Genomic DNA, 18,034 nt, shown 5'->3' with positions numbered 1-18,034 from the left:
ATAGTTGAGAGATCCCTTTTGCAGATAACACTTTGAGCTTGAATGATTGATGAAATTGAGTGGATTATTTATCGCGCAAGATACTTTCACTGCCTTATTACCAGAAGAATTGTCTTTAAAAATGTCCTTAGCTATGATCAACATCAATTCACTTTCGGCTTTTCAACATGTTATATTAGCAAAGTTCGCCTACAACAATAGTTACCATGCGAGTATTGGTGTGTCTAGACTTTGCGCACCAACTTCATCCCAATAGACTGAGCAGGTATGCAAGATTTGTGATAGATTACTGACGTCCCAAAGTAGGTAGAAGAGTTATGTGGACCAACAAAGGTGAAAGCTTAGTTTTGAGGTCAATGATTTTGTGTTTGTGCGAGTTTCTCCTACTAAGAGCATATTCAGGTTTGGCAAGAAAGGAAAACTCAGACCCTGATATGTTAGACCTTTCAAAGTGATGGAAAAGATTGGTGGAGTAGCTTATCAACTGGAATTACCATCTCAGTATGCAAAAATCTATGATGTGTTTCATGTATCATTATTGAAGAAGTATGTACCTGATCCATCACATGTGATCATGTACAAGGATGTCAAGGTATGAGAGGATTTAACTACAGAAGATCACCTAATCGAGATTATGGATCGTAAGAAGAAGGTATTGAGGATGAAGACTATTACTCTAGTAAAAGTATGTTGGTAACATCATGACATAGAGGAATGTACTTGGGAACCAGAAGCCGCAATACGGGATAAATACCCCCACTTGTTTGATGTGTAATTGTATTGAATTTCGTGGACAAAATTCCTTTTTAAGGGAGAGAGGATGTAACACCCACAATTTTTCGATGATTATTTAAATAAAATAAAGATACTTTTTTTTGTCCTAATTGAGAGTTATTTTATTTAAGTATGAAGTTCAAATTTAGGTTTAACTATGTAGATTATTCAAAACTAAAATCTTAAATAAATCAAAATTATAAAATACATTCAGAAGCGAAGCTCAAATTTAGCTTGGGGTTAAATTCAAGCAACAATGAAATTTTAATAAAATGTAGATGAATTTGATGTGGATTTGAATTTCAAACAAATTTGAATTTCACATTTGGGTTTGATTTGCATTTGGATTTAATTTAGAATTTTAAAACCCTATAGAGATGATTTAAGGTTTTTGGAAATTATTTATTAATTAATTAAATAAATTATTTAATTAAGAAGTAGTGAGTGGGCCATCCCCTAGGTGGTCCCATACCCATGCTGGACTTGCTTTCTAAAAAGTAAAGTACAACTCAATGTAAGGAAAAAAATTAAAAAGACTTAGAAAATTTTGGCAAAGTCAAAACTTACCAAAAAAATTTAGTAAGCCTTAACTTGGCATGAGCCATGAGTCAAAGAACTCAATAGCTAAGTTAGGGATTAGAAAGGGACCAGATGGGCTGTCCCTACCCCTTGCCTAAGCTAAGGAGGAATTAAGAATAAGGAAAGTAAGATAAAGGAAAAAAAATAAAAATAAACAAAATAAGCAAGGAAAAATAAAAGTAATAAGGCAAGAATTATTTGCCTTGGTTATTGATTAGAATTAGGAAAGAAGGGGGGGCACGACCCACTTTCCTTCCTCCTTAATTCTAGAGCTAAGCAAGGATTTTAGAAATCCTTGCTCAGCCCTTTGTGAGAAAGAGAGAGAACAAAGAAAATCGACTAGCACTCATCTCCATCTCCATCTCCATCTTCTTCTTCTTGGTGGAGGTTAGTCCAACATCCATTGGTGTTCCAGCCAAGCTTGAAGACATTGGTTGGCAAATTCAAGATGGGAGATGAAGGATTTCATTGATTCGAAAACTCGAACGTGGTATGTTCACCTATCACATAGGCATAAATTGATCTCAACATATGGAATATGCATAGGACCAATTCCCAGATCTTATCCAAGGTGGATCAAACCATAGAATGATTGAAAAATTGAGTTTTCTTAAGTTTTAAAAAACATTTTTTGGAGAAAATACATCACCAATGTATTTTTATAAAAAAACAATTTTTAGAAAAGGGGTTTAATGAAATCAGTTTATATGTTGGAATGTGTATTTTGATCCTTGTAAATAGAGCATATTTAGGATGTTTAGATCTGTGAATGCATGTTACAAATCATGTTAGTATGTGAATGATGTTTGTTTGATTAGGATTTTGTTAAGAGAGCATGCCTAAATTGAATCCTATGTGTTATTTTTATGAATCATGTATGAGTAGTGCTCAAATTGATGTAATTTAGCATAAGAAATCTATGATTAATTATTGTATTGTACTATGATCATGTTATACAGTTTTTGTGCCCTGCTTAACATTGATTAATAAAGGATTTAAGTATTTAAATCCTTGTTATGCTATTCACATTTTTGGTCCTAATATGTTTTAAAAAAAAATGATAACTCAGTGAATACGAGTCCAATAAATATAAATAAGGATACTATCATATTCTACACATTTGGGGCTTGATTTCAGAGCCCTTATTTATTTTATTTGAGTAAGGTTTGAGGCTAAAACAACTTCTACAATATAACATAAGTTTTTTACTCTGACAACAAGACTGACTGTGATACTGTCTCTTTTTAATCTGACAAGTTTTAAAAAAAAAATCCATATCTCCTAGAATATAAATTAGAAAAAGAAAATAAAAATAGTAGGATGTTATACACCTTCGGAGCTTGACTTAAGCCTCTTAACTTGTCCTAATTGAGTCTATTTTGAGGGAGTTCTTTCCTCTATAACAGAACACTGGTTACATGGCTGTTCTTACCAATTATTTTGATAGTTAGGAAAACCAATTCAAAATGGCTTATTTAATTCTTTAAAAAATCTAGGTGAGAGTCTACATACAGAGGAAGACTCGGTAAGAAGGGTTTTTTAAAAAGAGTTAACAGTAGGTCTCAAGAAATTCCCAAAATTGGAGGATTTTTTGTAGATTACAAAAACTAGTTTATAAAATTTTCTGAATAGGGTTCAGTCTTAGAATTTTCTTGATTTTATTATAACTGATTTTAATGTTTTGTTTCTTGTTGTGTCCCTGAATTGTTGGGGCAACCCTAGTTAAATTTTGAGAGCTAAATCAAATTCATGTGAGTCTCAGTGAATTTTCTAAAATCTGTTTAATAGCGACCTAAATTACAATTTGTCATGAATGGTTTGTTTAATTGTTAATTACATATCTTAATTGAGATAAATTGCAATAGGCATGCCAATGAGTTGATATTTGTGCTAATTAGTTGTTGTTTATGTTAATTTATGTATGCTATGAATTTATATCCAATTGTGCAAGTGTATTATGAAACATGAGCAATGAAAAATTAATGAATGAATAGATGCATATGTCATATCATAAATGAATAAAATGAATACAAGTACAATTGTAGGTGTGCATATGACATGGTACATGTGAATGAGTGTAATGAGTATGGTCTTGGTTCATGTGGGAGCCGGGTTGGAAGGACCCAAGGGTACTTGCAAAGCACTAAGCGAGAAACTAGATAAAACATGCCATAGACACTTAAATGCCTCGTGAGGGATGATACTTGAGATGTTACTCCATGAGGAGTTGAACAACAAGCAATTTGGATGGGTTAAAATGATCACATGATACAGGATCTCTCTGGGTGAGGCTTGGGCAAAATTGGTCCGTGTGTGCTGAGTGCACTTGTAATTAAAATAAATGAGCCTAATAACTAATAACACCTATAATTCATTCAAATTCAGATGAACACCTTAGAGAGGGTGAGTGATACACACGACCAGATGACCGTATTTTGGTTTTGGAGAGCATGGTGTCTCCGTGGTCCCAAAGTCGTCGGTTGTAGGGGGCTAGACTACACTGTGGCATAGGTGGTATGCCCAAAATCTCCGAAGAGAAATCAATTTCGTGTTGCACTATTAGGAGATTCTCTCAGTCACAGACTGCTCCAGTGGTACGATAAAGGCGTTCAGAGTTTTCAATTCAATGAGGTTAATAAAATACATAGCATAATATACCTTACATTGAATTGGTTGAGTCAGAGTTAGGAATGGTATGAGCGTCTACCCTTATAGGTTAGGAAAGAGTAACAATAATAATGAGTTGAAATCACTTACAAAATAAACAATAGTTAACTAAATTTTTATGTTATTTTCCTGCTTTATCAGTGTATTATCTCTGAACTTAACTGCCAGCATGAGTGGGTATAGCAATGATAACTAATTATATGTCATGATGCATGTTTGGGTATAGCAATGATAACTAATTATATGTCATGATGCATGTTTTAATTTACATATGTGATTGTGTCAATGCGTATTTCTTGCTTTGAGTGATATTTGTGTTTATGTGATTGGTGCAATCTATTGGTTTGATGCTCATATTTTAACATTTTAAAAGTAACACTTAAGTTGGGGTGATAGATGATTGCTCGACCGCAGTCAGGCGGATAATCAAGTTCTTCTTTCTCGAGGAATCTAACAATATTTTTGGACTGCTTTGTCTTTTTCATATTGAAATATAAACACTGAATTATTTAAGCATGAAATGATACTAAATCTAAAAGTTAATGCTTAGATTTAGTGTAAGTGGAGTTGAGTTATTGTAGCCCGTCCAAAATTGATTCAGATTTCAAAAGAATTTATTTTGCTGTGGTGTTGATATTAACAAAAAAAATCTTAAAAATTCTAATATAATATTGGGGCATTACACCTTTACAAACATTGTACCTCGAGAACAAGTAACCCACAAAGTGAATGAAGTAAAAAAACTTTTGTTTGTCCATCTATCGCAAATGATTATGCAACCCGTGTACCCTAAGAAAGCATGAAACGTGTTACTCGAAGAAGCTCACTGGTTTTTTCAAAATTATGATTGAATTTGTTGATATTCACAATAAATCCCTAAGAAATCAAGCATGCTTCTTAGGACTAAGGGGTAAGCCACGATAGTGGAAGAGGGTCTTAAGTTGTTAAAATTATATGTGGGTCCTCCTCACCTTCGTAGGAAAAACCTGATGAAACACGATTGTTCGAATGAGAGAGATGTCTTTTGAACTTCTGAAGAGAGATGTGCACGTAGTTTGCACGAACCTCAAGACATCCGCAGGTACACCTTATAAAACTGTGAATCCATGATGCAGGTTCGGGTATATGGAAGATAAACTACAAATTGGTGCGATTGTCAGAGGTCCATGTGAAACACGTGAAGTGTAAAATGGTTCAAAAAAGTTGAGAATCGACATTTTCTGATAGACAAAGAATTTTGGCACATAGTAGATATTTGCGACAACGTGCCAAATTTCCAGGATAATATGGTCATTTTCTGTTGAATAAAATAAATGACATTATACTTTGCCAAACCCTAGTACAAGAATTGTAATTCAAATCTAATTTTAAGGAACATTTGGATCTTAATCTAGGGATCCATATGCGTGTATGATGTATAGGTACAAGTATCCACTCTGTTCACATGATCCATTGATAACGAAGATCAGTACTAGGGCTGCAAAACGGGACAGATCCTAACTATTTTGAATCAAAATAGAAACTTTTGTACTATAGATCCAAATCCAAATGATCCAACAATGTAAAATTGAATTTGGATATGGAATTATATAGGGTAATACTGGATCCGGTTAAAGAAGGTCCAAAATAAGGATTTTCATGTAAAATATTCAAAATGGATTGGATCATATCCAAATCTAGATGCAAATCCAAATTAGAATGTTGATCCAAATCCCACCCGGATCTCAAAAGAACTGGAATGGGTAAATCCAAATCCGATCCAGATACCATTCCCGCTCTTGCTTTGAGAGTCTGTATACAGAAATATAGTGTCGGGTTCGGATCAGAGGTTCAATCGAACCCTATTCATTTTCACCCTGTACACCCGTTTTACTATGAAAATGCGGAACCCAACCCAACGCCCTTGATAAAATTCTCACGAGAGAGAGAGGGAGATCTGCAATCCAAACTTTTATATATATATATATATATATATATATATATATAGAGAGAGAGAGAGAGAGAGAGAGAGAGAGAGAGAGAGAGACATGAAAAGTGATCAACATTACTTAAAAGTAGGGGTGGCAAAATCTGACCCGACCCTCCAACCTGACCCGCCAACCCGCTTCTTAGTCAGGTTGGGGTTTGGCTTAAACGGGTTCGTGTCGTAAACGGGTTGACCCGCCTAACCCGTTTATTAAACGGGTCATGTTCGTGTTTAGGGGTATGCCAACCCGCCAACCCGTTTGACCCGTTTAATAAATGGGTTAGGCGGGCAGGTCAATTTGTTTATACGAACCCGTCAACCCGCAACCCATTTTTGTGTTTCTAATTATGTTATTCGGGACAATCTATTAATAATATATGAGACTTGATCTAGAATTTTTGAAAATTTTCAACACCAAAACTGAAATTATTTATTTTAAATAAATGCTTACAAGTAAAAATGAAAAGGAAACCCTAATCGGGTTCCCCTTTTAGTTTCTTTGAGAAAATGAGAGAGAGGGAGAAGAGTAGTCGAAGCTGCGAGTGATCTCCGATGAACGAGATGGACCGAACCCTCTCCAGCTCAGAGGAGCGACGATGACGACGATGTCCTTATCAGTTGTTGCCTCTCACGGCTCCTTCTCGACAAAGCAATGACAAAGACATTGAGGGTTTCTCACCTCCTGCAGTGGCTTACTTTCGGCAATGCGGGTAGCCCTGTTGCCAATATGCTTCTCTATTATGTCAGCATCCATGGCTGCCGTCTTTTGATCGGGTGATTTTCTCATCGAATTCGACTCCTGCTGAGTTATCAACATGATCAAGAGCTCCTACGTCTACCTCCATCGTCTGATTCATTAGAGGATCCTCCTTACCGTCGCCAATCTCCTCATCCACCAACTAGACAGGTTATTCGGGTTGGTTATCGTGTCTATGTTATCGGGTTGACCCGTTTAATAAACGGGTCACCATATTGTGTAATCTTGTCGAGTCGACCCGACCTGTTTATTAAACGGGTTAACCGTGTCGTGTCGGGTTACCCGTTTAATAAATGGGTCGTGTTAGTGTTTGCCACATCCGACCCGTTTAATAAACGAATCATGTTCGTGTTGAGGTATTCTGACCCGCCAACCTGGCAGACCCGACCCGATTGCCACCCCTAATTAGAAGTGAAACTCAACAAAGCGTTGAGTCCCACGAGCACAAACACAACAGCAAAACATGAAACCATTTACACGAAAACAGAAGAGAGAGAGAGAGAGAGAGAGAGAGAGAGAGAGAGAGAGAGAGAGAGAGTAGCAATCAATCAAACAATGTGTGCAATCCAAATCTCATAGGCTGAGATAAAACGAATCCAAATCTTGTAGAGGCACCAAGGATCAATTAGAGAGAAAATCCTTTGTTTTTTAGCTGATCCCTTTTTGATATTTGGTGGAGAATCCGATCGATTTTGATGCGTAGTGGGTGAGTAGGAGATGCCGCCGAAGCAGCAACCGTCGAAAACAGAGTTAGCGAAGAAGCAGAAGATCGTCGAGGATAAGACCTTCGGTCTCAAGAACAAGAACAAGAGTAAGAATGTCCAGAAGTACGTCCAGTCGCTCCAGCAGTCCGTGCAGCCGAAGCCCGATCCCTCTAAGATTGCTGCAAAGGCATCCCCACCAACCTACTCCCTCTCTTCTCTCTATAAACCCGTCACCAACAAATTATTTCCCCCTATTTTTGTTAATAGTTTGTGATTCAGGCGTTGTTTTTCCTTTTTTTTGTTGTTCAGAAAAAGAAAGAGGAGGAGAAGGTTAGAGAGAAGGAGCTGAATGATCTCTTCAAGATTGCCGTGAGTCAGCCCAAAGTTCCTGTTGGTATGCTTTCATTTTGCATAGGTGTTTCTCATTTTTGTCGTTTTTTATTGGGGTCTTGCATTTGATGTGGTTTTCTCGGGATGTGAATGGTGAAGGGGTTGATCCCAAGTCCATATTGTGTGAGTTTTACAAAGTGGGTCAGTGCGCAAAGGGTTTCAAGTGCAAGTTCTCGCATGATTTGAACGTTCAGCGAAAAGGAGAGAAGATCGATATCTATAGCGATAAGCGTGATCAAGGTGAGGTGAATGGAATTGGTGAATTGGATGTGATTTTTTGTTTTATAGATTCTAACAAGATTTGTTTTTTTTAGAAACGATGGAGGATTGGGACCAGGAGATGTTGGAGAAGGTTGTGGAGTCGAAGAAGGAGGAGTACAACCAAAATAAACCAACCGAAATTGTACGTGCTCTGTAATGCCCCAAAATTTTAACCCAAATTTAAGAGGATTTTTTTTTTTCATATGAGCAGAAACAAGAAAGAATATAGGGTTGAGTATTTTGAGACATTACGGTGGAGAAAAACTCAACACATTTAATTCATTTCAATATCAATGAAAATCATCAGAGTTAAAATCATAAAAGAAACCCAAGCGATCCCTGAAACAATAAATTCAAAAATCTCGATCCGATGCCTCATCCCGCAGCCGCTCATAAACCCTATTCTTTACCTGAAAAATAGTAAATTGATTGGAATTAGACTACCACGTCTAAGTAGGAAAACTGTAACTCTTAATGCAAGTATATCATGAGTCCAGTATGAGATGTGGGTGTCATGGGTGATTTTTCAACATATACATAAGCAAGTAAGCAACAACAGAAATCAACAGTAATATACAGGAGCAGGTAAACAATTATGCAATAACAATAACTGAGCAGGTAAACAATTATGCAATAACAATAACTGAGCAGGTAAGGCATAGTATGCAACATTAATAAGCAAGTGAGGTAGGCGATGCAACAACAATAACAATAACATGCATAACTTTCATGTAATAGTTCAATCACCTCGTATTTACCCATTTCAGGATTTCAGATCATTACAATTTCACAATATAAAGCATGCTGAAAAATATGCAAATGTCTCTTTAATGACTCCATCACAGTGATACCTAACTGTTCTAATTTATGTTTATCTTTTCTTATCCCACGGGTACACGTGGGCCAAGGCAACCATGTCAGAAGAAAACGTTCGAGGGTATATTATTCAAGGGTATTTTATTAACCCGAACATTTTAACTGAGACTGAAATCCCAAGGGAGCGGCCAGTGACCGAGAGAAACTCCCAAAGGCCAAAACCAAAACAGGATGCATCCCTAACTTCTGCAGAAGAACAAAGAGCTACCACCTAGGACATATTGGTAGTCCGGGTCCCCCCAATTCCGAGGATTGGGGACCATCGAGTCACTTTAGCTCGAAACAGTTAAACACATGTCCCCGGAGTTTGTACCACCTACCCTCTCCAAGGTAAGCCCGAATATGAGTGGGTTAATCTTTTCATTTAATTATTTTCCCAAAGTATGGGGCATTTCCCCCAACTTCCTTCTACTATCATAGCAGTAGAATCCCAACCTTAGTCATTTTACCAAGGTGAATAAACCATTCAAATCCTGTTTCCATATTGATTGCTTAAACCCACTCAAAGTGGTCCGGTGCCTTTAAACCAGTCAAGCACACAAGCCTCGGTACCTTTAAACCAGTCAGGCCATAGAAATTAAATTTAAGTTTCTCATTAATGTTATGGTTATTACCCAAAGTGCTTCGGTGCCTTTAAACCAGTTGAGCACGAATGCCCCAGTGCCTTTAAACCAGTCAGGCAACAATATTATATTTTCATTTTCATGTGGATTCACATCATAACTTTGATGGTCTATGCATGACCCTCAACACACTGGCTTGACATTCATATGTCCACAACCAACCGACCCATAGGTTCGGTTACCAGATCATCATTAATCATCATTATTATTATTTATTTATTCTTCGATAACAAATTGCCTCAACGTACCATTAGGTTTTGACTTGTGACATACCAACACAGGGTGGCATGTATTAAAAGCTCCGCTATACAAGTAGAGACACTGTTGGTGTCCTTTATTGAGCATGCAGAGTAATCTTAGAGATTTGGTAATACAACTATATACATTTCTCCAAACACATTCTCATTTGAACATTCCACAAGATATACAGCTTAGTTGGCGTTTGATACTTCCAGCAAATATGTAGTGTTAGGCAATAGTACTTCAGAAAAATATACAGCTTAACATGCATAAGAACATTGGAGAATAAACATCTTAATGGCCATTTGAACCTTATAGATGATATACACTTAATGGGCATTGGATCATGAGTATCTACATATCATAAGTATTTTCATAATATAACCTAGCAGCATACCCCATATGTCTGAACCAAACACGCAGTTAAACGAAACGGTGCAACATAATACAAAACTTATAGTCAATGCTGCTGTAATCAAGTGAAGTTAAATTCCTACTGATTCAAGAACTCTGAACTGTGAAAGTAAACCATAATAGTACACTAACAATCAGTATGGTGAAAACAGGCCATACCGTTGCAATAAAAGAAAACAGTGCTCTGAATAGGTTAACGACATCTATCCAGAAGATAACAAGATATGTTAGTCAAGGTATAACAGGATACAAAATCAATATTAATTGATCAGTCGATAACATGGTGGTCAGTTAACATTAACAGGACTTCAATTAACACTAAGTGTTCAGCACCTAACAAGGTAGTAAGTTAACTCTAACTTATCAGCAATTTACAAGGCATGCTATTCCAGTTACCCTATGTACAGAAAATCACAGGGAATGACAGAAATAGAAACAGTATATGGCGTACAGCTTGTGCCCAGAATTTAACATTGAAACATAGTTTTGCCATGGAGCAATTTAATTTCTGCTAATAACCTACCCCGTCTAAGTCATTCAACCCTTACGTTTACCCCTATTTATCAATTGAGAACATGTAGGGCACTTCCTCCAGTCCTATTTAATTGGGTTCAGGAAGTCCCAGCAACCAACCCAACATTCCATACAACTATATCTTTTTCTTTCAAAGGTCACCTCTTCGGACCGTTATAATTTCAAAAGAAACTCCCTAATTGAGTTTTGTATGCAGTTTTGATAAGACCTTACCACATCTTTTGGCTACTTACAATAATGCAGTGATTGATTTTAACAAGAGGAACAACAACGGAATGGTAGCTGCCCTGTACCCAACAAAACAATATTTCCTGCATCATTTAGTTCAAACAGAATTCGATTGAAACCAGTGCATTCAAACTTCATTGTCATCAAACCCCATCCGCACCAGTTTCTGTCGAAATCCATACCTCCCACAATCCATGTTAAGATCAGGCTAACAATGAAAAATGTATTAATTTTTTTTTCTAATGTCACTCTACAGATTCAACATATGTGTATGATACAGATTTTGTATTATATGTGAGCAAGCATATCAGTAAGCCGTATGGCATATTTTGTAGACTATTGTTCAAAACTCAGTCCACCCGAATGACTGGATAATTTCTCATAAAGTACTTGAGATAATCGTTCTACTGAATCATGGAAACATCGACAGGAAAATCGAAATCCCATAAAGAAACTTTTCACATCACAATACCATGCATACGGGACATCCACACATGAAAAACACCGAAACCCTTTACCTAAATTCCAAAGATTTGATTTGGGGGTTTTCCTTTTTTGGTTTTCCCATGCACACATCCGAGCATATGTATAGCTACAGGAAAAGCTACAGAGATCCTACCTGTTCCGGCGAGAGGGAGGAGGCTGCCACGATTGGGATGTCGCCGGTGTTCACTGCTCCACTATCGAGCACGGACAAGAGGAACGGGGAGAAGAGAGAGACAGTGGGTGTAAAGCAAAGAGGGTGACAAGAGCAGGAGGCTGACGCTGTTGGGGGTCGCTGGCAAGGCTACCGGAGAAGGGAACGTCGGCAGCGGCTGTTGGGGAGGGATTGCGCAAGGCTCATCGGAGATGCAGCAAAGAGGGGGAACGAGAGAGAAAGTGGAGGAGGAGAGGGGCTGCGAGGTGAGAAGAGAAAGGACTTAAGTAGGAGGGTGTGCCTTCGAAAAGGAAGGAGGTGGTTACCTCCTTCACCCTCTCGGCTGCGCATCATCGTTCCCCAGCCACCCCTCACGACGAGTTAGGGTTCAAAAAAATGAACCCTAACACTTGATTTATCGGGTAGGGGCCCTTTTTTTTTTTTTTTTAACGCTCAGTAAGGTGCGGGGCGCGGATCGACCGGATCCATGACCCGTGATCTAGCCACGGTTTGGATATGTGGCCCATCGATAGTTTGGGTCTGTTATTTGGACCCATACTGATGCATATATTTTTATTTATACTTATTATTATTATTACTATCTTATATATATATATATATATATATATATATATATATATATATATATATATTACACCCCAATTGGGTACGGTTTCGGTTTGGCCACCACCGAGACCCGCCACTCAATCTTTTAATGAACGCACCTAGTTGGGCAATTTGGATCCGTCTGAGGATTCAAAATATTACAAGTTTTAAATTACTATATTCTTAATACATTTGGTTTATTCTTCGATATGATCTTGTGGGTCTTTTATAGGTTAATATAGGTCCATTTATGTTATCCAAAAATTGACATAAATTAATATGGATCCAAGATCCATTGTGCTTCGTCAATCCTTTTAATAAATTCGGATCCAGAAATCTGAAGTTTTGATCATACTCTGGTTTCGAACTATGGATCCAAATGAATTATTATGGATCCAGCTAAATGTACATTGATCTCTATGGTTTCAATACAAGGATCCAGATTAATATTGAAATTCTGATATCGAAGATCCAAATGCAATTTTGTGGATCTGAACATCGCCTTAAGCTATACCAATTCCCACTAAAGTGTTGTAGAAATTTTCTCATTAAAATCTGATTTACTTCAAGGATCCAAATAGGTTATCCAAGATCCAATTACGACTAAATAATTAAAACAATAAAATATTCGTGTATCACCTTAATGACTTAAAATCTAAATTTATTTATCTAATAAAAATGATGGGTATTACATGCTCCCTCCGTCTCTGTTATCATGTTTCATTTGATCCGCTCTTACGCATTACATTACTTTTAGGTATGAGGAAGAAATGTTAAATTTGGTATTCTGCAGTCCGGAAGTTGCTCTTTCTTTATTTATTCATGAAGTTGGATGGCAAAAACAATTGGAAGTTTGTGAAAAAAACTGTGTAATCCTGTATAAACTCTGTAACTAGAGTAAAACCTGGAGCATGGTACCCGTTTGGCACATCGCATTATGATCAGATTGAACTGCTATAACTCTCCATCAATGAGATGCCTTTGCATGATCAGAGTAATAGGTATTTCATTTACAAAGCTAAAGTTTCAACTCTATCGAGAGAGACCTAGGAAGAGATATTATAGGGATAATATTTGATCGTGTCATTAGTACCATACTATCTGGTGGAACCTACTAGTTGGTTAACCTTCTTTTGCTTTGTGGATCAAGCCATACATATGTGATCTGTATAGTGTCTTAAGTGAGAAATGTGCTTTAAATTGTGTGATCATCATGCGTAAACAGATTTCTTAACTTCAAAAATCAACCAGATTTCTTAAGAACTTCAAATATCAATGGGTCACAAATGCACAAAAATTTTTATGATTAAAAAAATCAAAATTTTCAGTCGATGTCACTTGATCCAAAGTGTATTTCCTACTAAACAGATGATGTTGAATGCGTCTATGGGGCATATTGAGCAAATTAATCTCAGACCTATGAGATCTCACTGGATAATAGGATACATAACATGACCAAATAGTATTCCGTTACCTCCCAACCACACTCCCCCCAAAGTTTTTTTTTTCACACACGCACTTACACATTTACACCCTTGCAGATACATGCACACACACAAAATATGTATTGATGTAATTGTGGTTGTTTGTTGGGAGGCAGGGGTAGAGGGTGGAACATGGTTTCTAGCCTTAGTCTTCTACATCTTGACGAGGAAATTCTTAGACTAGTTCTTTTTTGATAAATCTGAAGAAAATTTGAGAAAACTACCTTTTTTAAAAGCAGGAAAAAATAAAAAGTACGGAGAAATAAAAGTTAACCGAAGAGCCTTTAATATGATAAAGAATGAGGTTGTCCAACCTGAATTTTCATTAATTTGCAGATGTAGGTATTGTGTTTAAAATGAATGAAGAATTAGCATTAAAAAAAATAAAGCAATTATGCACAAGTAAATCAACAAGAACGGTAGTGGAGATTAACCATTAAGTATTAAAAATATCAATGCTATTAATAGTAGATAAATTGGCTATAGGAGTCCTAATATCTATCCCAATTTCATAACATCATTACAGCCCCCAACAAGAATGAAAGGAAATAAAAATTCAACATTATCAAGAATATTGACTAGAGAGTATTCATCGGTTTCGCATTGTCAAGCATCCCTGTTTTCTTCACTTTGATCGACTCAATCAAACATTAGCAAGATCGTTTTCTAGAGAGTATTCATCGCTTTCTCATTGTCAAGCATCACTGTTTTCTTCACTTTCATAAACTCCTCTGCCTCGGTTTATTCTCTCAACCAAATCTATTTTGTCAATATCAATTGAATTTGCATTGATCTATCTTTGAGACCTTGTTGTTCATGTGCTTATTCATGTCCATATATTTTCTTATTTCGTCAAAGGTGGGTTATCTTCCTTCTATTGGCTGCAGCAAATGTACTCCAGTTCCTCTCACAAGCTAACGAATGACAAGGTTGACTTAAATTTTATATGGCTAAATTTTTTGCCTTAGAAAAAGTTGAAGCGGGAGCTTAAGACACTACTGACAAATGCATTCCCCAAAGCCGAGGAATTGAGAACATCTTGAAAATTTGGATCCTCAATTCCCTTGAAATGAAGATTGGCTCTTGGAATTTGAACAGCATCAAGGAGTCTGAGAGGAGCCATCATGCACACAAAATTTAGAAAACAACATACATTCAATATTTTTGTGTTTGAAACAAAAATTGAGACGTGGACCACCGGACTGTGGTGGAGATTTGAAGGGGCTACAATTTCTTCGACAAAGCAACAAACATGCGATCACTGTGAAAACAAAATCTAGTGGGCTCTTTGCAGAAGGTGAAAAATTACATGTCCATCATTTTCGATAATAGCTTTTAGGGAGGACAACTGCCTATCTCACAGTGACATGAGTCAGACACGCTATGACACACTAACATAACCTTGACACGTGTGGACATTATTTTAATATTATTTTGATAAAAATATATTTGTATATGCTAAAATATAAAAAATGATAGTTTTTTTACTAATTTAAAAATAAAAAATCCATGTTTCTGTATCCTACTTTTCAATAAATTTTTGAACTTGTGTGTCGAACGAGTTGGGTGTCGGGTTATGCCTATATCTTTGTGACATAGACAATTGCTATATACATTCACCTATGTGCCTATGATGAGTATGAAGAAGGAGCTTTGGATTGAAATGGATGATTTGAGGTATGATTATTGTCTCTCGTGGTGCATTGGTGGTGATTTTGGCTCAATGCTGAACCTCACAAACAATAATTTTCAACTCTGTTAGTCCTCTAATATGGTTAGCTTTAGGAATTTTGTTGACTGTTGGGAACTGGTGGACAATCCTTTATATGGCGACCGATACACCGGGTCTAAGTATAGGAAGCACTGTTTCCTGAAAAACTTGATCTCTTTTTGGTTTCTGACAACACCACTAGCTTCCTTCATGATCTCAGAGGGAAGGTCTAACAGAGGAATCTCTCATACTATTATGGATTTCAGACTATGTCACATGGGTGAGGGTGCGGGTGTGGGGGTGTGGCAAAAATATAAAAAATTATATATATAAAGTCCAAAAGTTGGACATAAATGACCCTGGGTGCGTTGACTGCACCCATGGTCAGGTTGACCGCATCGGGTGCGGGTGCGACACGGGTGCAACACCTAGTTGAAGAGTCCCTGTGACATAGATTTCAGATTAATCATGGAGGAAGCTTTAATAGACAAAGCCTCTTCCATTCAGAACTCTGGTGGCTTAGAGTTTCATGTTTTAGCAACTGATACAAGAATGCTGGAAGCTGAACAATTTTGGAAATGGGCTTCATATAGGCTCACACACGAATTAGACTTCATTAAGAAGACATTTTTCTCTGGAGGAAAACATTTGGGATAGAAGAATTTAAGTAGATCGAGGATTGGGACTGTAAATTACAAGACTAAAAAAGAAAAATCACCTCCATTGAAGTCTCATAATGGGATAAACTCTACAATTACATGAACTCACTCAGCAAAAAGATTAATGGATAAAGGGAAATTCACTGGAAATAGAGTTCAAGGATTGCTTGGCTGTTGGCAATGATTTAAATACTAAAGTTTCCACCAAAATGCCTCAGTGAGGTCAGAAATTAACTATATAACTTTATCCCTTGGAAATCGGTGCTTGGCAGAACCAAATTTACTTATGGCCACAGTAGAATACTTCAGAACAAATTTCGAAGGCAACCTATTGTAGCAGACCTGGATCGGTTGCTTTTACAAAGTTATCAAATCTGGACAGAAATAACCTGGTTGCACCCTTTCTAGAGGAGGAGATTAAAGGTGCGATATGAAGCATGTCGGGGAACAAATTCTTAGGTCTGGATGAATTACCCATGGAGCTCTACCACACCTTCTGGACTGTTTTCAGAAGTGACATTGTGGACATCTTTCTACATTTTCAAGTGAATGGGAGGGTGCTGAAGGAATTTAGTAGGTTGATCATAAATCTTCCTCAAAACAAAGGTGCTGATAGCATTGACAAATTCATCTCTTTTATATAGCTGCTTCAAGATTGTCAGGAAGACCCTCACGAAAAGGCTGAAAACTACGCTACCAAAACGTGTCGTTCACAAATGCTTTATTTTGTGAATGAAATGACCCACCTATCTGCAAAACGAAAGTGAAAACCCTTATGCTCAAGGTTGACTTCCATAAGGCTTTACTTTGTTTAGTGGAGTTATGGTCTGAAGCATCATCTAAATCAAGCTCTTACTTCTTGATGTGTAGTGGGTTGTGGCAAGGAGATCCTCTATCACCCTTGCTTTTTGATATTGTATGTGAAGCTATGTCACAGGGATTCGGCTAGCAGGGTGCCGCACCCGCGTCGATGCGACTCGACGCGGGTGCGGGTGCGGTCAACCCGATCCTGGGTGCGTTGATCGCACCCAGGGTCATTTTTGTCCAATTTTTTTTTGGATTTAAAATTTTTTTTTTGCCCTATGAAATAGGCTGCGGAATTTAAAAAAAAATCCCGCGCCGGGGGGAGCCCCCGGACCCCCCTTTCTGCAAGGGCAAAAACAATGAATCAGGCTCCACAACTCATCACTTTCATCTTTGGGGACAACCATATAAGATAAAAAAATGGTAAAAAGTAAGTTGGGCATAAATGTCATGGACCTTAACAGCTACCATACATTCATACATATAGACTATATATATATACATATATATATATATATATATATATATATATATATATATATATATATATATATATATATATTTTTTTTTTTTTACATTTTTGCCCCTGCCGCACCCCCGCACCCGGGTTTTTTGGAAGTGCCGAATCCCCGCACTCGCACCCGCACCCGCACCCGCACCCATGTGACATAGATGTGAAGGGTTGAGTGTTCTCTTGAAAACTGTGATGAAATGTAATTTTACTAGAGTCAAGATATTGAGCTTTCCTCCACTCGTTCACATCTTCTTAGTGAATGACCTAATGGTTTCTGGTGAAACTGAAGAAGTCCTGAATTGATTTAGTTGTTATGGTTACTGTTTGAGTGCTTCTCTTTATTGTCCAATCTACCCAAATGAAAATAAAAGTGAGCTAATTTTGTTAGATGTATCAGACTCATTCAAATCATTGGCTGCTGATATCTTTGAGTGTAAAATAGGTTTATTACCTATGAATTACCAGGGTGTGAGTCTCATTAGTGGAATCTTGCCTTATAGATATTCAAGAAGCTATAGTCATTAAAACCAAGGTTGTAAGTATTGTGTAATTACCCATATCGGTCGGCCCAAAAATAAGATACGTATCATATCGTATCATAAAAAT

General features: G+C 37.1%; 1 protein-coding gene across 3 annotated transcripts in view; it reads left to right on the top strand.

The window, feature by feature from the left end:
• Window positions 1–7,264: 7,264 nt before the first annotated feature.
• LOC149821295 (zinc finger CCCH domain-containing protein 11-like) overlaps window positions 7,265–18,034 on the top strand; it is a 34,025-nt gene continuing 23,255 nt past the window's right edge. For 2 of the 3 annotated variants that reach the window (XM_089982760.1, XM_089982762.1), the window contains exons 1-5: window positions 7,265–7,634; window positions 7,757–7,841; window positions 7,937–8,082; window positions 8,152–8,240; window positions 13,014–13,107. In XM_089982760.1, coding sequence (XP_089838886.1) covers window positions 7,461–7,634; window positions 7,757–7,841; window positions 7,937–8,082; window positions 8,152–8,240; window positions 13,014–13,107 — 588 coding nt within the window. In that variant the 5' untranslated portion in view covers window positions 7,265–7,460. The remainder of the gene's footprint in view (window positions 7,635–7,756; window positions 7,842–7,936; window positions 8,083–8,151; window positions 8,241–13,013; window positions 13,108–18,034) is intronic. The other variant, XM_089982761.1, reaches the window with a different exon arrangement.

This window comes from Nuphar pumila, chromosome 12, assembly GCF_984573655.1.
Source record: "Nuphar pumila chromosome 12, dmNupPumi1.hap1.1, whole genome shotgun sequence".
NCBI lineage: Eukaryota > Viridiplantae > Streptophyta > Magnoliopsida > Nymphaeales > Nymphaeaceae > Nuphar > Nuphar pumila.
This window is presented reverse-complemented; position numbering and strand designations above follow the sequence as displayed.